Genomic DNA, 20,900 nt, shown 5'->3' with positions numbered 1-20,900 from the left:
GCTTTTCTAATGTAGTGTTGGACCCACCTTTGCCCACTTAAAAAATCCTAAATTAATTGGTGGCATAGATTCAGTATAATATTGGAAACATTCCTTACAGATTGTTTACCATGTTCATATAAAACCAGTACACGATGCTACAGAATTGCTGGCTGTACGGCTCTCCCTTTCAACCTCATCCCAAAGGGGGTTTTGGTCGAGAGCCGAGGCGAATGGAACATACAAAACCCGCTGGCATGTCGATGGAACCGGCTTCAGATCATGTGTGCTTTGTGAAATGGCGCCTTACCCTGCTGGCAGTGGCTATCAAGAGATGCACACGGTCAGCAACAATACTCGGCTCGGCAATGGCATTCGAATGATGTTCAGTTGGTATTAAGGGCCTTAATATGCGCCAGGGAAAAGCATTCCCCACGCAATTTTACCACTAACCCAGCCTGAAGCGTTGACACAAGGCAGCTGGATGCCAAATCGTGACCCTACCATCTGCGCATTACAGCAGAAATCTAAAGTCATCGTACCAAGACATGCTTTTCCACACTTCAGTTTTGGTGAGTCACAGGGAGTGAAGCCTGGTTTGGTCTGGCCAATCAAGTTTCAGCGTGTTACGCATACTGAGATACTGATCTGCAAAGCAATCATGCTCAAAATAGTTGCAGTCACTTTTCTTTTTTGGGGGGGGGGCCTTAACCAATCAAGCAGTTCTCCTCTGACCTCTGTCATTGACAAGAACAGCCCATCACTGGATGTTTTTGTTTTTTATATCTAATTTTGTAAACTATGGAGACACCTATTGTAAGTTAACAGGAGTTAGCAATTTTTGAGAAACCATTGCAATAAGCAGTTTTATAAATCCACCTGTTCCCTTTCATGTTATAGGTGTCTCATATGTTATACATTGAATATAAGATATGTGGTATATGATGTGAAAAGAAAACAAATTGAAAACCTAGAATTTAATGCCAGATTAAGCCTTTCTTTTACAGACGTTTCCATCATAATTTTGAAACTCTGCCCATGTTTTATATTAACATCATACCTTTACATATGAAATGAATGCCTTTAACAATAAAAAGCAAATTATCTCACTTAAAAGTCTGTGACCAACATCTGAACTTAAAAACAACAACCTGTCATACAAACAGCATGTTCTGGTGAAACAGCACCTACCAGGAAAACCCTGTTCACCGCAAAGGTCAACTTAATCTAAATCATTACACCTCCAATAGGGGAAAAAAAAAAGACAAATGACTTTACCTAATTGAGTTCCAGCCGAGAAAACTGCTCGAGTCGAGCTCTTACAACAAGCAAAATGCATTAAGGATTGCTAAGGTTGCATCAGCCCACGGCGCTTAATGAACTCAGGGGGAAACAGAACTCTAAATCAAGTCTCCTTCTGTCACCAAGGGAGGTATCTCGTGTTCTTCGATGGATGTTTCATCACTTGCTTGGTTTAATGTTATGAACCCTGCAGTGATCTTGTGGCACTTTCCCAAATGAGCTTGATGAAACTAAATGGGGAGCCCATTATGTTAGTGTGCTGATAAATGATTCAGCTTCATATAAATGGAGGGAACTCTGCTAAGTTGCAAGATCATTTATCTCATGTCAACATGAGCCCTGCCGTTAAGCAGCTGGTGTCTACCTAAATTCATTCATTTTATAATAAAAAAAATGGCACTTGAATTTTAAGAAATGATTTGAAATAAATTAAATGGAAAGTATGCGCTAAAACATTTGGACAACTGCATTTGTAGTTTCACAGGTACACTCAGATATACTGTAAGAAAGGCATACGAGTGAAATCAAGAAGCTATTGCTAATTCCAATGACTAAAGGGAGTTTTGCACAATCATCCCACAAGAAATGTGTAATTAACAGCACTCTGAAGTGCCAAACTAATATAATTTTTTTTCAAAATGTGTGAACTGACTTTGTTACTTGGTTATGCCTTAAGGAGAAAGCAACAACACCTTATTCCCTCTTGAATAATTTATCTAAGGGCATCTCCAAAGGCAAGGCAACAAGGGAAAAAGCATCTTTATAATGACACAAAATACACGCAGGTACACTTAGATACAGGAGGTTACAGTGGGGGTGGGGTGGCTGAAGCAATAGCTAGAGTATAAAATATAAATAATGCAACAGCCACATAACAAATTACAGTCCAAAATTACTACATGTTGGTGAAAAAAAACGCTCCTCTGATTAAATAGTGAAAGGAAAATTACTGAAGCTTCACAAAGACAGTGTTACCTGCAAAACAACTTTAATGGAATAATTAAATATTGTGTTCAAATTTAATTAACCTTTTAATAGCATATTACTTTTTCTAAGCGCTCAAGTATAATAACTTGTTTTTAAAAAACTGCTTGGTATTACTTCCCATAAAGTCTATAATGAGTGTGGGATATATTCAAATCATTTAACTTCATCTTGCATCTATACCAAACTAAAGAGTGGTACTTACAGTTTTATTGTGGGGTAACCACGAACACCAAACTCTGATGCCATTCCTGCAACACAGAAAACAATACAAATCATACTTGCTTTTTTTGAAAGGCTTAATCTCCACATCTTGAAAGACGTCTCTCTCTTTGAAAGATTTTAATACCCTCTTGTAATCGTCTTAAAGGATTCAAATGCTCTCCTAATTTAATCTCACTGCAAAAATTAAGTATATCTCTCTGAAGCATTACAGATTCAAAAAGAAAGATGCTTTCCTGTGGCTGGAGAATACGTGTCCATAGATTAATCTTGCAGTTAGCAGCTGCTTAATAAGACACAGAACTGTTGCATTTGTAGAGGTATAATTTTTACTCTAACACACTTGTAATATTGCTGTACCAACATCCCTACACGTCACACAAATGTCACAGTAACTGGCATTAATACTCTAATGTTTATATTGAAAGCATCATGATGTTGAACAACATGGTCCATTACAGAGAAATGTTGTCTCTAGCACATAAAGTAATCACCTGGGGGCACGCAAGCTCCAGGGGAAGACATTAAACTGCTACATGATTTACTCACCAGAGTAAGCCGTAGCATCCATCTTTCCCACACGAACCGGCGACCCTGAGCTCTTCAGCTCAGCTCCTACCTCATGCCATATTGGCTCTAGTTTTTTACAATAGCCGCACCACGGAGCATAGAACTGAAAGAGACCACAAGAATTTAAAAAAAGCATTCTTTAGATCATGTACAACCTACTGTGAAGTCTTTCATATAATCATAAGCTATATTAATAGCGACCTTAATATTGCGCTGTCAAGATTCACCCCATTGTTGAAAGGACAAACACAGCTGAGTTAAAGCATTATTGGTAATTAACAGCAGATAAAAAAGGAAGAACAATTGCAGTTGTTTAATTTTAAGCTAAGCTTGAAATAGTGGTTCAAGAACTGTACTCATGTCATCCCGTTTTCAAAGAACAGAGAAAAGAGAAGGTGCTTTCAGCTGGTCCTTTATTTCCCAACGGTTCACCACAGAGGATGGATCCGCATATTTGATTTGACACAGATTTTATGTCGGCAGTCCTTCCTGATCCATCCCTCCCATTTATCAGGGTTTGGGACGCTAGTATATTTTCATATTTTCTACATTGCAGAAGTCTGAACTTCATGATGTCACATTAACAGTACAGATGCAGTGTCTTTAGTACCGGGGCAAAACAAAGGCAGAGTTGTGGTAAAAATAAGGCACACCCTGCTTTTACTAATCAAATGCACTGGTCATTAGCAAATGTGAGCACTGCCATAGAAACAGACGTTTTTCCTGTCTGGAGCACTGACACTTGTTTGCCAGGAAGGAACGACATCTGCAATGCAGTGTCTAACTGTTCTTAGAGAAGGAAAAGCTGCTGTCCATCTGTGTTGGAGAGGCTATATGACCATTTCCAAATAATTAAAAGTGCATCATTCTACAGTGAGAACATGGAAAATTCAAGACAATTGTTAATCTTGCCAGAAGTGGACATCGCGGCAAGTTCACCCCCAGAGCATCTCAGACTCTACAGGCCTCAGTTAGCATCTTAGATCTTAACATTAGTTAACAGGCTGAAGTATGGCTAGTCGTTCTACAAGCTAGTAAATCAGTAGACACTGGGGTGTACTTAATTTTTCCACAAACTGCTTCTGCATTTTCATGATTTACTGATAATGACACTGTGTGATATGTCACGTGCTGCTGTCCATCTAAGGTTATATTTACCAAATTTTAAGACTTGGTAAGGAGAGCATTACTTCTATTATGTCCCAATATAAAAAATGTAGAATTGGCAAAAGGTCTAACTTTCTTTTTGCCATGACGACACATTAGCTACCTCTAAGGGAGACTATAATTAAATGTTAAACTCTCTCTTTTTTAATATCTGTCTGTTTGCTGGTAAGATTTATAATACATCAAGGGTTAATGAAATATCCACAGATAATCCTTATGTACCCATATGTCTTCAAAATAAAAGCTGTTCTAACATTTTCAGCACATTTATAGAAATATGTCAAAGTAAAATATATGCAAAGGTACAGGACTTTTAATTTAACTGATTGAGGAAAGGTTGAGTTTATGTGAACAATGTAATGAAGTCTTAAGAGCTTGAAAAGAAGGCCACTGGACTTCTTTTGTCAAGCTCCTGAAGCTACCATGACCTGGACAACTGAGAACCTACACAGACATAACGTAATGAAGTAAGTTTCACAGGACAAGAGAAAATAAAATACTAACATGGCACACTATGCTTACCAAACAAAAAGAATAAAAGGCCATTTAGGATAACTAAAAGACAGGTACTGTAAGATGAAACAGAGTTCATGTGAATGAAGGAGAAAACTGTGACATCTATGTTGTCAGTGTTAGGTCATGTTAGCTTTTGACCATTTAATTTGCCTTTTTGCATCTTTTGCATGAAATACACTTCAGCAATGACTGACTTTAAGTCAGACTGTGTTCCATTTCCTCCCTTGGAGGAAAAAGTGCCAGACCATCATTCCAGAGCACGCCGGCAGCACTAAACGTAGGGTTTAACAGACAGGCATGCACAAAATGACGACATGCTCATTAGAACAAAACAACCCGCTAAAGATTGCACGTCACGTCTTATTCCACCACCACAAAAAGATCTTCACACAGAGGTGAGATAGTAGCATGAGAAAGTATGATTCCCCATGCTCTTAATCATCACTTTAACCAGAGGGCCATTTAAGGTACCATTGCATTTTACAAGTTAGGCAGTTATGAAGCCGGTATGACACACCGTGTTTGTCTTTATCAGTGGACGTTAAGTATGTCTGAATTTATGAATAACAAAAAGTAGTGTATTAAAGGTTTGTTTTATCTGGTCTCGTTTAGTGTTTGGTTTTTGTCTGTTTTTTAATCATCATTTTTATTGAAATGTTATTACAAGTCTATTATATTATATGTGTGACTATTACATGTCTTATGTAACTGGTTACGATTCTTTGTATACTTAAAACACTGGTTTGTATCTGCTCTCTTGTGCAAGTTATTTTTATGGCTTTTTCGGTTACACCATATTTTTCCTGTACTAATTTTACACATTGGTGCTTTATTGTTGATTTAATGGCTAACCTAACATGTGACCATGGGTAACAGTTACAGTGGTCTTTCTCCACTGAAAGCCAAAAGGATTACAAAACAGTTATTATGGCAATAAAAGACAAAGATTCAGTGTTAAGCAGAACTTGTTGACTAATTTTACGTAAAAGCCTTTTGCTCCAGTGATTGTCTGGTTTGTTTGAATTTCTTTTTAGGAGCTTAGTTTCCACAAATTACACAACATATAACAATTTCATCAGTATAAGAAAACAACACAAAAATAAAACTAATGTCACAATTCACCATGGAGCCCATAACGCGCAGCAAAAGCAACTTTTGCTACTTTGGGTGTCGACACAAACCCTGCTTTAAAGCTCTCAGAGCCCCCCGGCTTTGCCGTGCATGCATGACTTCTCATTCACTAATCACAGGGGACTGTTTGCACGACCCCCTCCCTTATGACATCCCACCCAGACTCCCATTGCTTCCGCAAGGGATGATTCAGACAGTGGCGTGCTGGATATGAAGTAAACCATAGCTCAATGGACCCAGGTTAGAGTGTGTGTTTGTGTGGGTCCATAATGTCAAACTCACATCAACCAGCCAGACGTCATTCACTCTGGTGTCTTTAAATCTATGGAATAGAGAAAAAACATAGTTGTAACCATTCAGCTGAGACTAGACAGAAATGACAAGTTCTGACAATCAAATAAATCACATTAAAATTAATGAATAATAAAATCAAATGAAATACCACAAAAGACTGAGTATACCATATGGGTAAATCTCCCCACAGCAATCCAAACTCATATTTAACGTAAGAATCATATTCTCACATTTAAACTGCTGACATCTGGGGGCCTGAAAAAAATCAATTAAAGCCTGTGGCGTGCAGACTACTCTCTGCCCATTGATGAGCTAATGTTTAAATTGTCATTGGCAAAATCATGAAAAATGTTCCAATACAAAGACAGGCTTATTACACACAAGAGAGATAATCTACAGAGACTTTTCACCACAGGCATCCAATTAAAAAAAATAAAGCACTGTGCAACTAGAAAGAGAGGAAATCAGCATCACCACCATGTATTTTTTTTTCTGCTAATGCAACCACTGCAATGTGGGCACTTTTTACCATACAGGGTTTAGAGCATTGCTAAAGTACAGGAAGTAGGAGCAGTGAGCCACTTTGCATCCACACGGAGCATGATTTCTAAACTCGGAAGTTGCCGTAGCAGGAAGCTGAATTGGTGAATCAGTGAAGGGGGAAAAGCACATAGTAGTGCATCACTTACGTGTCATCTAGGTCTTCAACAAATGCAAGCACCGCTGAACTCAGGAAAGCCGCTATAACTGTGACGGTAAAAGAAAACACTGAAATCAGACAAGGTGTTTATCTCAATGTGAAGCTTTACAGCTTTAAGGTTTCTTTTCCTCCCCAGCATTAAACCTCATGACTGAAGCATCACCAGCTAAAGCTGTCGCCCCTCCGGCTAACTGTGCTTCAGTTTGAGCCGCATTTTCACCAACGGCAGCTGCTAGGGGCCTTTAAACTGATGCTGGGATAGCGTGTGTGGTCCACTGTTATTCATACAGGAAATACAAAAGCTGAACATACCTCCACAAGCCAGGGAAGCTTTTACTTCTGCCATTGCTTCGAGTGGAAACAGCAAGCAGGAAACAACCGCTAAATCGACCTCCCTCCGCGCATGCGCCGGGTTGCGCAGCCTCCTGAAGGGGTTACCAAACAAAACGGTTCCTCCTTTAGCTTTTTTTTGTAGTTTAATTTTGTTTTAATAGTATTTAAATCACTTTTGATCTGTACCACTTACTACATTTTTTACAGAAGATTTTCATCGACGTTTACGCCATGTTTACGGTCTATTTTTTCCACTTTATGAACGTACACAAATGCAAAAATATAAGTATTTATACTGATGAAACTGCAAGTCAAGGTTTGTGATGCAGGTCGTCCTAATAAACAGGTGGTTAATAACAAATAATTAATGAATATTTATTGTGTTATGTTCAATTTAGTTTTTTATTTTTACATTCCGTTGATAGAACATTTTTTCCACAGTTAAATAGAATAACAAAGATTATCTAATGAAAACAACACAAGATATTGATGTTGATCTTTCTGTTTGTTACGGGGGGCCTGGTTGCTGTAATTATTTACTTCATCTTGTTGCTGTTTCTTATTTTACAGTTTTCCCTTTTTTTTTTAAATCAGCAACCTTTTAACTGTACTGAATTTTGAAGAAGCGACACTGATGATGACTACCTGTACCCACCATCAGGTGTCGCTCTAAGATAACGGGCAGCGGGCCAAGCACCTCAATGCCTGTGTACTTCCATAGAATAAAGTGATCATATACAATAAATATCATCAATATTACCATACATCTCTGTCTTCACTTTCTTTTTAGTAGCATCTTAAATACATAAACATTAAAATACTACCAGAATAAGAGAATTTGCCAGTGATTGCCGTCCAAATTTGTGCACTGCTTCCAATAAGGCTCCAGCAACTTGGAATATTTGCTTCTGATATTCATATTTACAAATCATGATTTCCCAACCAAATATTCTCCACTTCTTTGAGTTTGTGGATGAGTATTGTGCACTTATCACTGAATGCCTCTGAATCTCATATCCAACACTAATGATTGTAGCCACCTTGCTTCTCAAGTTACCCACAGTCTACATCTGCCGTTCTACGACCCTAAGGTCCAATCACTTTGTGCACAAAAGACATCACAGGACCATTTGTTTTATTGAAAACGTTTATTTGTTTTGAGAAGGTTTTTTGAATAATAATTTGTAACCAATACTGAACATCTTTAAGGTTATCAAACATGTTTGCACATAAACTTCATCTTAGAAGTTTATAATTAAGATTCATATTTACAAACCAAAGGTTCATCTCACGTATGACGCACACAAGTAAATATACAATACATTACAAGGCATAGAATGGTTGGCTTCACAGAATGTGGCTGAAATTTACAAAATAAATAAGAATATTTTGTGTAACTTTATTTTCCTATTGTCTTCACTTGTCTCTCTTCAAACCTCTGGCTGGCACACCAGGCATGTAGCTTTGTTTCAGAGTTTCACTGGCACTGGAGTACCAGCGTTGTGTTTTTCCTCATTGCATTGAATGCGTTGAGTACCATTTCAGAACTTCATATTCAAAATAAACTGAATGCCATAAGCTTGCAAAAGAGTCGTAAAGAAGGCAGAGGTCTTGCTGGAGTTTTCATTATTAAATATGAACGCCTATGCTCGTTCATCAATATCAGACAATTTCATGTAGAACAAAATCTTGGTCCAGAAATTTTAGTGGGAAATTCCAGTTTTTTTTCGCACCTTAGACAGAAATGCTTATATACAAAATCAGCACGTCATTCTTGTTCAAAAAACAAGAAGAGAAAGCATGAAATACTTTTGTATCCTGTGAAAGAGCTGTACTTTCTCACGGGGTGAATAGTGATCATGACTGTGTTACTAAACAGATTCATGTGGAGGATCGCCATGCTGACGGCTCATGTGCCAAGTTTGTGGAGGGCTGAATGCCTTTGTATTTGGAAGGGCAGGAACCTGGACACAAGCTGTTAAGTTACATTGTAAGGCCACGGTGACTCCTGCAGTGACAAAACCGCTGAAGCAAAGACAGCTAACACAACACAAATATACATTTTTAGCATTTGGGTCACATTCAAAGCCTCTGCAATGCACCACTGAGTTCTCAGTTTCAGAAGTAAAAGTGCCCTCCTTATAGTACAAACATACAAAGGCGTGAATTTTAACCAATTGTTTGCCTTGCTTCACAACTTTTCCTATAGAAACTTGTAGTACAGCAAAGTTGTTTGTCTTCTTTACATAAAGAGAGGACTTGTTCTGTAGACTCCCACACTCAGCTGTCTGACTGAACCCACTCATGTCATCTTACAAAAGTGACCTCAATGGAGCCTTTAAACAAAGCTTTCTTTGCCCCATTTTATCACTCATCAGAAAACAACAACAGCAGAGACATGATTCTGTTTTCCACAGGCTACACTCACTCTTGACACCAAATTATTCCTTTATGGGCAAAAAAAATGAGCATTTTTATGAAGCTACATGTCTAACATCACAATTCATAATTCAGACAAAACTAATACAAAAAACGTCTCATCAACATCAAACTCGGCAGCATTTATCTGAACACAAAGCAACAACATAACAACCAAACTTTGTATTTTCTTTATATTATTTTAACTGACAGCAGTCCAAGGCCCAACTGAAGCATGAAAAGGAATCTCCTGCTGATGTTTATGCTGCTGGAGGATAAGATAACATAATTCTTGCTCAATTCACCATCATAATCAAAACCTCTGTGGTTCAGTCCTGGGACAGATGCAAAATTGAAAACCTTGCCCCCCAGTTTGTGGACTGGTGTTTGCTTTGACTGGTCAAATAGGACTCAAAAAGCACTGCGCACACTTCAGTGCCTTTAATTTAGCAATTGCAACAATTTGTCACAGGTAACATCTCCAAGACTAGCTAAATTCCACAAGTGTCTATCATCAGAGCCCATGTTTTCTAGTTTCATTCAGCTTTCAGTGTACTGTCATACCAAAGATCCTGCTGCATGACACAGCAACAAAATCAGAGTTTTCCTGTGAGTTTTAAGCTTTTACAAAAAACTTAATGCAGGTGGAAACTGCACCACACAACAACAACAAAAAAAAATCCTATAAAAATCTCCTTAACTGTTTTTTGTCTTTTTTCCTAAGTGGCATCACTTCAGGAATCAGAGAACATGATAAACCTTAAAGATCCATCTCTTAGGTCCATGAGAGAAAATCATGAATGTTTCCATAAATTACTTTTGCTTCTTAATTTCCACTGTTGCGTAGTCGCCACTACAATCACACCCCAACCTACAGATTTTAGTTCTTTTAAGTTGCCAAACAGCACGTTAAAAGTGTCACTGAGGATCTATACTGTGTGGCTGCCTCAGGTACATCATCTGAAAGCCTTTTGAAGTGGGAAAAAAAAGTAAGGCTCTGGATGAGGCACATCGGTGATGTCACATAAAGTGGATGAAAACAAAGGCGTGCTGCTGTAGCGCTCCTCTAATACTACTGTGCAAACTGTACACCCAGCCAACTCCAAAATGACCAATGCTTATTTAAAAAGTTCTTAAAGTCGCTGGAATAAGCAGCAGCTACGTGGTGTGCAGCATTGCATAGTTGAGTTCCACTGAGGACTACATATTACAGCGTGACAAGCCATCATCGACAAGCATCTGGTAGATCAATGCTCATTCCAGGATGTCTGTTTCAAATGGGACCAGATGGTAGTAGGAGAGGTTGGTGACATATGCTTCTGTTTCTTCATCACACACATCTGTTTCCAATGGCAAAAACTCTGTTCCATCTTCATACCTGGCAATAAAATGAAAGACATACTGGGTTAACCCAGGCCTGTGTAGTTTACCCCAGGAATCAAAGGTGTGATGTAAGTGTCAACATCAAAACACTGACAAAACCTTAGAACTGTGCTGCCATTTATGGGTGATTTGCATTGTTTGTGTTTCTGTGAAGTACCGAGAGGAATGTGTTCCTCTTTTGCTTTCTACACACACCCAGGGAAGGAAGAGCTGCACAGACACACTTCCTGTGCTATGTGAAGCGGGTGGAGGGTCCTGGGGTAGGTTCACATTCTAGGACCTCTTTACTCACCAAAGCATTTATTGTATACACTCAAAGGCAAGCATGGAAATCCTCACATTTGTGAGAAGGCAAGTAGGTAGTTTCTTACTCTGAAGTGGCCTTCAAACCTACAACTGTGTTAAACTCACTCTGGCCCTTAATGTGATTTTAAACATAGCTTTCTTGCTCAGTAACATATGCAAAGGCAGATATAATTAATGACTGAGCGATCCTTATACTCACGTATGTTCTACAGAGTCGGTCGATGAAGGTCTCTCTTTTTCTTCGGGGATACTGTGATCGAACACGATGGTTTCTGTGTTGGCCAGACAAAATCCATTGGACCGCATGATTTCTGGAAAATGCAGAGAGGAATATTACATCATCCTTAAAGAAATCATGAAAAATAACTGAAATGTAGTTATATTCACATTAAATAAGTATATGAACCTGATATCTTGATTGGACTGTCAAAGCATGGCTGGATTCTGTGGACTTTGTCGTTCCTTAGCACCTGATCCAGGGGCGACCGCTCAAAGAAAGTCAGCATCACCTCTGATCTGGAATACTAAAGAAAGAGGTTTGAGTACAGAGCTGATGTGCTCATGTAAGAAGCTTTTATAAGTTTATATGACATGCCATCAGATGAAATACCAACCTTGCATGGCATGTTGATTGCATTCTTCAGTAGCCTTTCCACTTCGTTTAACTTCTCCTCGATGTCGGTCGCTTCTTTGATTTTCACCAGCCCTGAAAGAAACAAAAAGAACTCTAAATGATTGCGGTACGCTGGATTTGGCTGCTGATTTGAATTCCTGTCAGTGAAATAAAGCTCTATTAACTTGATTCCTTCGATTTAAAACCATCCACTGGATCTCCATGAAGTGTTTTACATCCGTTCATGTCACAGGCCGCCGAGGCAGACCATGTGTGGGTTAGCGTTGAGGACCCAGGAGCAGACAGAGGCGAGGGGATGAAACTTTAAAGCCCAAAAATAACCTTTATTTTGCTAGTTGCAGGTGATAACATACAGAGTTAACTGAGAAAATACCGAGTCAAATAAGACCTAGAACTACAACTTAAACTGCGACAATAAACTATGATCAGACATGGGGTAAGAAACACAGACAACACGACGCTGAACACAGGAAGACTGAAGACTTAAATACACACATGAGGTGATCAGGAGAAGTGGAGACACATGAGGACACAGCTGACTCGAATGAAACAATGACAACACAGGGGGAAATTACACAGGACACACTAACATGAGACACGGACCTTCAAAGTAAAACAGGAAACATGACAGGCACAGACTAGACACTGAACTAAACCTAAGAACAAACCCTTAACCAGAATAACACTGAAACTTAGGATTATAATATTCAAAACAGGACAACTAAAGAATCAGAAAACAAACCATAATAGAGAAAAAACACCAAAATACAAGAAACTGAAAATACTGGGTCAAAATGACGCAGAACCATGACAGTTCAAGAGCCCTGGATGATAAATAGTCTTGCTTTTAGCCTTTGAGCTTCCTTTGGGGTCAAACATTTTCCTTAAAAGCATTGCATTATTATGACCTATTCAATGTTACTCACTTCACCTGTCAGTCTTTTTAATGTTGTAAAAAGTGTATCGCAACAACTCTAAGACACAGTGAAATTTGACGTAGCGGTGCCTTTAGTATAGATGTTTTTGGTGAGCCCTTATCATTTGTACATAGAGACGGATGTACAAAGAAACTTTCCCTCCATGAAAAGGCCAAGTGTAACTATTTCTGCACCTAGAAAATGAAAGAGGGCAAGCTCTACGACCTTTACAGCCATCACTGTGTTAGCTTTCTGTAGGTCAAAACACAAAAGCCAGACAGATTTTAATTCATCCCAACTCTTGAAAAAGACTGGCTCAAATGCAAGAGTCCTTTTTATTTCGGTAACCTTTTTCCTCACAATGCCCCATGATATTTACCTCTCGTAGGAGGAGAGAAAAACAGACCACGTACCATTGTCCTTAGTGTGCACCCTGCTCTTGCTCTAACACTGTAAAACTGCCACCGCAATTGCTGGCATTTGTATAACAGCAGTAATAACAGAGGAAAGTAATAATAGGTGGTGGAGTGGCTGTAGAACAATGTCTGTGATAGCACGCTAATCCTGCATAAAACTAGGAATGCAATTTAAGAGGCAGTGGGAGCGTAAAATCAGCACATTTGGTAATAGAAGGCTACCGCCGATATGAGTGAGCAAGTCAGCAGAGCATCATTTACAGCCAGCCTGCTGACAAAGGGATGTGGTGAGGAGAATAATGATGAAGACTGCAGCCACAGGGATGTGGCTCTGTCTGAACTGACTGGGACAGATGAAACGTAGTCACACAGTGGTTACATGGAAGCACTGAGTAAGACGACCTCTATGCACACTCACAGGCTCATCCATTTATAATGACCCACAGTGATGACATCACATCCTGGGGGATGTGAAGAGTGATGCGGCAGTTGAATCATGACTAGGTGCCCAATCTGAAGCTTGTGTTGTGCCCTCCTCCTGTTTAACTTGCAAAGTCCTTTCGATATCCGTTTGCCAGAGCGCGGTGCAAGAACAGATACGAGTTTTAGGCGAAGGATGTCAAACTCATTTTATATCGTACAGCCCACTTTGATCCTAAGTAATGAAACTCCTGTTTCTGTTAGTGTAAAGAAGCTTAATTACACATTTATTCTCTGAAATATCTCAATATAAGGAAGTGAAGTACAATTTCAATCCTACGTCTCAATTTTTCTTCGCGATAAAGAAATGCAAACAAAATCTGTCAGCATCTTTGGACTCAAATTGTAAGAAATAAATGTGCAATAATACAGAAAAATTCTGGTAGTGCATTGCCCAGCCTGACTTGTGATTATAAAACAGAAAGTTTGTGTTCATTCACAGAAAGTTATTTTAAACTAAAACAGAAATTTCCATCCATTCGCTTCCGCTTATCCTTTTTTTCAGGGTCGCGGGGGGTGCTGGAGCCTATCCCAGCTGTCATAGGGCGAGAGGCAGGGTACACCCTGGACAGGTCGCCAGTCTGTCGCAGGGCCAACACACAGGGACAGACAACCATTCACACTCATTCATTCGCACATTCACACCTAGTGACAATTTGGATTTTCCAATTAACCTATCCCCACAAGCTTTAAAACAGAAATTTCTGTTGTAAATAGACACATCGGCCATTTAATCGTTTCTCACTTAGTTACATTGGTATGGTATGAATGGCCATAGGGGTGTTCTTTTTAAGTAGAGTTAAAATGTGTTCTTCACATTTTAGTTCACTAATTTTCTTCAACGATCTTTTTTGTTCTTGATAAAAACAAGACGATACCTAAATAAGTACTAACGCACAAGGAAAAAGCAATGATGAAGTTTATCTACACTTTTGTCAAATAAAAAGAAGAAAATGTTCAAGAGAGACAAGATCCAACCAGAACTAATTAAGATGTGTAGAAAGGCGGGGCAAGTTTGGAAGTGATTCAATCAGAAGTAAACTCCTTATGCAGTTAGGTTAGACACACACAATTTGATCTGGCCCCGGGAAACAGGGTGGGAACAGGGGTTCAGCTAACTCCCGTGCTCCCTGTTTCTCATGAAAATGTGACAAAATGTCAATGTTAAAAGTAGACAAATAGACATATTACAAATTTAGATGCACTTTAAGATGTTTTACTACTAAAGCTAGTGATAGGTTTGTGTCAATATTCAGTGTTGTAAACATGCAAAAATTAGATAAATGTGTTACAGATTGGTCCACTCGACCAGAAAAATCAGGGAGTAGTGTCAGTAAATAAAAGCAGCTCTATGGAGAGCAAGTAAAAATTGTTTAAAATATGTAGCTGAAGTCAGAAAATAACCTCTTGGATTAAACAAGACAAGCTTCACAATGTTGGAAATGTGTCCATAAAGTTCATTAGGTTGTGTTACAGTTGTTCATATTAATTCAAAACCTCGGGAGGTTTCAAGTGTGAGTCAGCAGTCAGCAGTTAACATCTTAAACGGAAACAAAGCCTGGATGACAACGTCACTGCGGAGACTTCAAACCACACCCTGTCTTGTTAGTTGTTATCCTCGGGGACAGATTTCAAAGTTTGTGTCCACTGATGTAGTGCAGTAATGTTATAAATTAAATGAAAAGAAATACACTTTATTGCATGCACGCACGCAGTCCATCAAGGAATGAATTATGAGGAATAAATCATAAGCATTTAATCTTAGAGATTTGGAGCGATCAAGCTCACAAATTGCTGTTCTTTTCTTCACAGTCTGATCTTAGCTGTGTCTTTGCACATAAATATTTTCAAAGTGGGAACTAGTGGGTAGGGGTGACAACGATGGGACGTTTTTCACTGCATAATCTGGAAGACTGCGTATAACACCAAGACTCAAACGTGTGTGATGTGCCAAAGAGAAGTGTGTGCGTTTCTGCCAGTTGTGCAAGTTGTAACCACTGTTAATCTGGTGTGTGTAGCTTGATTATGTGTCTAATTAGAGAGTGCAAATTTCAGCACGCAACTGCTGCTATCAGTTGGCTTCATACGGTGTTAATCAGTCATAAGGCCCAATGTCGTGTAAGCATGTTATTGTAGATGACAAATACTGATTAATGTTCATTTTAAAAATCACACAGCAAAACTTTTGGATGAGAAAAAATATTCATTAAAGAAAGTTTGGGGATTTTTCGGGAGCGGATTTTGTGCCATAGCTTTGGAAATCACTCTAACACATCAATATTAGAGTGCTTCGCTAGATTACTGACATGTGTCTCATGAGTTTAACCCAGGATGTCTAATTTTCTGTGTTGGCTAGAATTACATGGTTGTAAACTGATTTTTCTGCTTGGACTTTCTGGTTACAGTGGTCCATGCACTATAAATAATTAAACAATGCTGTCATTGGTGGTATAGAGCAAATTATTCTACAGTGAAACCATTTTCACTTTACCCTACAGTGACCTCACAACCAGCCATTTTGGCTCTTTTTAGTTGTCTCTTAGTAGCTTTCACTTTTGATTACTGTACTTCTATTTTTAAGAAGAACATGTGACTGTGTTTATTTACCTGGGGCTGCTAGTTGGTAAAATGTGATCAGTAATCAGTAGCACTAATTGTAGTCATTATAAAGGTAGATTATTATAAAATGCCATGGTGACGAGAAGCTCTGTAATATTACAAAAAATAGAAGCATGTGTACAACAGGAACTCAGCCGTCCCCACGTCTTCCTCATGCACATTATCTAGTCATCCTATGTTGTAAGAGCCACATTTCACAGTTATCTTCTGCAGGGATCTGATAAGCTGCAGTCAGCAGCACAGTACTTAATCATTCAACCACTAACATGCCACAGTTTGTCAACACATTATTCCCGAATACTTCTGTCATCAAGCCCCAGGCATGGTCAGAAAGAAGATGTTACTTTTATTAGCAAGAAGTTGGCCTGCAGCAACAACTTGGTGCAGGCCATTTTAATCTTTACACATGCACACTATATTTCCTGTAAAATCTCTATTTGCAGCCGCTACGTGTATGCGGCCATTTGTTTGGTTTCACAAAGCTGCTTTGTGAAAAGCTGAAATGGCTCAGCTTGATTCAGCTGTCGTTAAGCTGGAAGTTAAAAGAAGACTTTGGCATTTCGAGGAATTTCGTTTCTTGAGTTATACTTGATGTTGATAGTGTTGCACGTCCAAAGCTCACCTGCCCCTCCGAGATCATTGATAAATGCAGCAATGTTGTTTTGTATTGAGTTTTCTTGATTAAACAACTATGTTAAATAGCGACGTTTACAGATGACATGAGAGCAGATCGTGTACCTTTGAAAAGTGCTAGGTTAGGTGAATTCTCCTGTCTGTAGCCATTCTGAGCACATTAATGATCAAATTGCCTATTTTCTTCACTCTCATCTAATGCAAATTTTGAACAGACAATGCATGCACATCCCATTTTAAATGTCAAATTGCATGAAAGTGATGTGCACATATTCCTTTTATTATACAGTGCATTATAGGTAGTCTGCCAATTTAATAGCCTCTCCACAGTGTCAAAGTGTCACCTTCGCTGCCTACAGAGTAAAAATTGAGGTTGTATTATATTGTTTAGCATTCATATATTACTGTTAAAAAAAAAAAAAAAAAAAAAAGCCTAAAATAGAGAAACTGCTTGAGTAGGCAACAGAAGCTGACAGTTTGTAAGAGTGATTTCAACGCTGTCTGCGTCTACATTCCTTGATCATATCTAGCTCACATGGAATGTGAGCAATCGCTCGCTGTCTGTATGCTCATGGGGTCACATGTAAGGTAAGTGTGATGAGGCCCTGGCAGACCAGCGGTACTAAATATGGGAAGTCCACTCCTCCGCAGTCGCCCTCTTTCTCATCATGACATAAGTCTGAAAAGCTCTGCACGCCTTCCTTGTTGCCTAGACGCAGCACAGAAACAGGAAAACATGACCAGAGCCAGAAATTGTGGCAAAATGGACTGAGAAAGGGCAGACCTATGGTTTTGTTTTTTTTCTCCCCTCAAGATCTTCAATCAGGGCAGCAATTAGATGGCATGCAAAGGAAATATTAAAAAGGGATAGGAATTCAGGAATTCCTCAATTTCTTTTAACCCTGTGGCTCACAAGCCGTCAATGAAATGCTCAAACCAGTTTCAAACACTAAAATGGTCTTGATGTCTCCTTCAGCTTCATTTATCATTGAGCTATAATCAGCATGAGAGTGACAGACGGAATAAAGAAGTGAAAAGTGAGTCATGAGATCAAAAATGTCTCGTCCCAAAATGCATTCCACACTGCACTGGCTGAGGCGAAGCAGCTAGCTGTCAACAACTCTGTCAGCTATTTTAGTGCCTGAGCAGGAAGCCAGCCTTTCCAGTCCCAGCTAAAGGGATGTCTCCAAAACACTGGTATAAGCTCAGCAAGTAGACACGAAAGCAAAGTGCCGAGGGGGGGGGGGGGGTCCTCTCTCACACAGGAGAGGCTGGGAGTTTTGCCAAATTTGTGACAGTTGTGGGGTATCCAAATCCTGAACGCTGGAGGTTCACACATAGTATACCAAAAGACTGCCGTCTGCAAAGCACTGCCTTATATTTTACTGTTTAAATTACCTGATATCAGTAGCACAAAATCTTTCACATTCAGTTTTGGACGAACGTTTTAGTTATATTTACTCAAAATTAAGTGAAGTAATTTAAAAAACAAAAAACAAAACAAACAAGTTATTTCTGCAGTAGTTTGTGGCTGGATGGCTCTCCCGCACTTCCATTTAAAAATAAATAAATAAAAATAGAAAGTGGAAAAGAGTGCGGGAAAACCACTAAAAAGACCCCTGGATTAAGCCAGACACAGGTGGTTCAAAGTGACTGTGAAAGGCAAATATTGCAACATGGTCAAAGACAACGTAAACAGTATGCTTTGGTTGGATGCTCAGACACAGTAAAGCCAAGCTTTAACTTGAATACCCCGCTTGCTTTTGAAGGAAAAACCTTCACTTTCATATCTTTAAAAGAATCACCAAATCTGGAGACATGCGATGGCAAAATAGTGTGTCAAATAACTGATGTTAACCTAAAATGCTACCATCTGGACTAACTGTTTATATCTCAACAAGTTTATATTTCAGCACCCATCTTCTGCAAAACTGTGTACTTTTATCCCTCATAATAAAAAATGTGCATAAGCAATAGAAATATTTTTGCCGTGGCCTTTGATCCAAGTTTTAAGCTACCAGAAAAGACTTGCTCCAGCAGCAAGCTGTAAGATGTAAAGAACAGATTTCCACACTGAAAGTCTGCATTGGTACTTAAGGATCCCCATAGGGAATCCAGCTCCCACAGAGTCATGGCAACAAATCTTACACATAGTGTGTCCAGTCTTTTAGGTCCTAAATATTGACATAGATTAGAAACATGCTGTCAGCACAGACTTCTATTGATGTGACATCCTAAAGAGCACAATGTTAATTATTAACCTCCAAAGCTCTGAAGCCTTTCAAATTAGAACCAAGCCTTTGCTGATTAAGCTCAATATTTTTCGTGTATTCTGCTTTGTTAATCACCAGCACTTTAATCAGCCCTATGGTGTCAATGGATCATTTGCAGATCTGGATCTGACTGCAATGCACAAAGACAACAACTTCTGTACCAGCTCTTGCAAAATGTAAACAGGAATATAATCTGCAGGAGGATTTCCTTTAGGGAGTCCACCGCAAACTCAAAGACAAACTTTTCAATTAGTTAAAAAAAAAAAAAAAAAAAAAAAAAGTGGTCAGTGCTGATTTAGTTCGAGGTAGCTTCATATTGCTGAAAAATGCTGCAAAAGTCTGGTAAATAGTAGAAAACTGAGCTTCAATTATTTCACTAATTACATAGAAATGCCATCTGCAAGTTTAATTGCTTGAAATGCCAAAATTAGTTTTCTTTGTTTCGGGACTTCAGAGTAAATATTTCTCTTCTGGAATCTGAAACTCGTAGTGCTAAAGAGGACAGGGTGGCCAACTTACTTCCTACACTTACAGTATAAATGCAATAGCTACGCTCCTGAACGGGAATATAATAATAGAAATGAGTTATTTCTGATACTGCTCGATCATCGCTTCCTGCCTTGTAGATTAGTAACTGTCACATGTTATCCGCTGTCACACCAACCTTCTATCAGTGGAGATTTGGACAGATCTCGTCTGTCCTCCGGAAAAGACTCCACCAGTCTCCTAAACAGCCGCCCGAGATCAGAGTAACTGCGATGCAAGTATAAAATGTTCCTGTCAGACCACTCGGTCCTGATCTCGAAAAACTCCTCTTCCTCTCCGCTCTGACTGATAATAAGTCTCCGGATCCCGTTAACCCAGCAGTCCCGGACGAACATGTTGACCAGGGACGTCCCTTCAAACACAGCCGATGCCATTCCTCCAAGCCGTCAGTCCAGCATGCTGCGGCGGGCCCGGTGAACAGCAGAATGAGGTGTTCGCGATGACAATGTCAAATACATAAACAAATAAAAGGCAAGGCAACTTTGGTAACTTTTCGACCAGCCTCTGTGTCTGAGCGGCAGCAGAGTGTGAGCGAGAGGAGGATGATGGCTCAGCCCATCACAGGCGTAATCTCAAACGTGGCATGACTTAAAAAAAAAAAAAAAAAATAGACTTTAGAGCCAGAGATAACGCCCCTGAAAAACTGATTTGGTAATATTGATCCAAGTGCGGGTTTTTTTCGTCAATTATTGACCAAAAAAAGAGAGAAAGAAAAGATCCAACACTAAACCCACACCTCTCAGAATAAGACACTGCTCCCTCCCTCTTTGCGCTTCCAGAGCATTTAACCTCACACTTGGATCAGCAGTTGCTTTTCTTTCAGCGCAGTTTCCTCCCCTCTCCCTCCTTTCTTCCTTCCTTCCTCCTTGACTACAGGCTATTATTATGCAGGGAATGCAAAGGGCTGTGAGGACAAAACTGTCCATCTCCTTGTGTATAATCGGGATCGACAGGTTCAATCATTCATTTTCTTTTGCACACTGTCAACTAGTTATTGGTGACCCTGCATGTGAGGTCGCTGCTGTGTATTTCCATAAAAATCAGCACTCCTAATCTTGAAATGAGATGTTTGGAATG

General features: G+C 39.3%; 2 protein-coding genes across 3 annotated transcripts in view; both read right to left on the bottom strand.

Annotated features, from left to right (window-relative positions):
* Window positions 1-7,290, bottom strand: part of tmx3b (thioredoxin related transmembrane protein 3b) — a 35,005-nt gene extending 27,715 nt beyond the window's left edge. For both annotated transcript variants that reach the window (XM_004551931.4, XM_024803747.2), the window contains exons 1-5: window positions 7,178-7,290; window positions 6,855-6,912; window positions 6,154-6,193; window positions 3,037-3,160; window positions 2,471-2,516 (exon numbers count right to left, since the gene is read on the bottom strand). In XM_004551931.4, the coding sequence (XP_004551988.2) occupies window positions 2,471-2,516; window positions 3,037-3,160; window positions 6,154-6,193; window positions 6,855-6,912; window positions 7,178-7,211 (302 nt within the window). In that variant the 5' untranslated portion in view covers window positions 7,212-7,290. The remainder of the gene's footprint in view (window positions 1-2,470; window positions 2,517-3,036; window positions 3,161-6,153; window positions 6,194-6,854; window positions 6,913-7,177) is intronic.
* A 1,037-nt stretch (window positions 7,291-8,327) lies between these two features.
* pxdc1b (PX domain containing 1b) lies at window positions 8,328-20,606 on the bottom strand. Its single transcript, XM_004551932.4, has 5 exons — window positions 19,942-20,606; window positions 11,920-12,011; window positions 11,712-11,829; window positions 11,505-11,616; window positions 8,328-10,994 (listed from the first exon to the last, which is right to left on the bottom strand). Exons 1-5 carry the CDS (start codon window positions 20,195-20,197, stop codon window positions 10,871-10,873), a joined length of 702 nt encoding a protein of 233 aa, XP_004551989.1. The 5' UTR covers window positions 20,198-20,606; the 3' UTR covers window positions 8,328-10,870.
* Window positions 20,607-20,900: the final 294 nt, after the last annotated feature.

The sequence above is a fragment of the Maylandia zebra genome, linkage group LG9, assembly GCF_041146795.1.
Source record: "Maylandia zebra isolate NMK-2024a linkage group LG9, Mzebra_GT3a, whole genome shotgun sequence".
NCBI lineage: Eukaryota > Metazoa > Chordata > Actinopteri > Cichliformes > Cichlidae > Maylandia > Maylandia zebra.
This window is presented reverse-complemented; position numbering and strand designations above follow the sequence as displayed.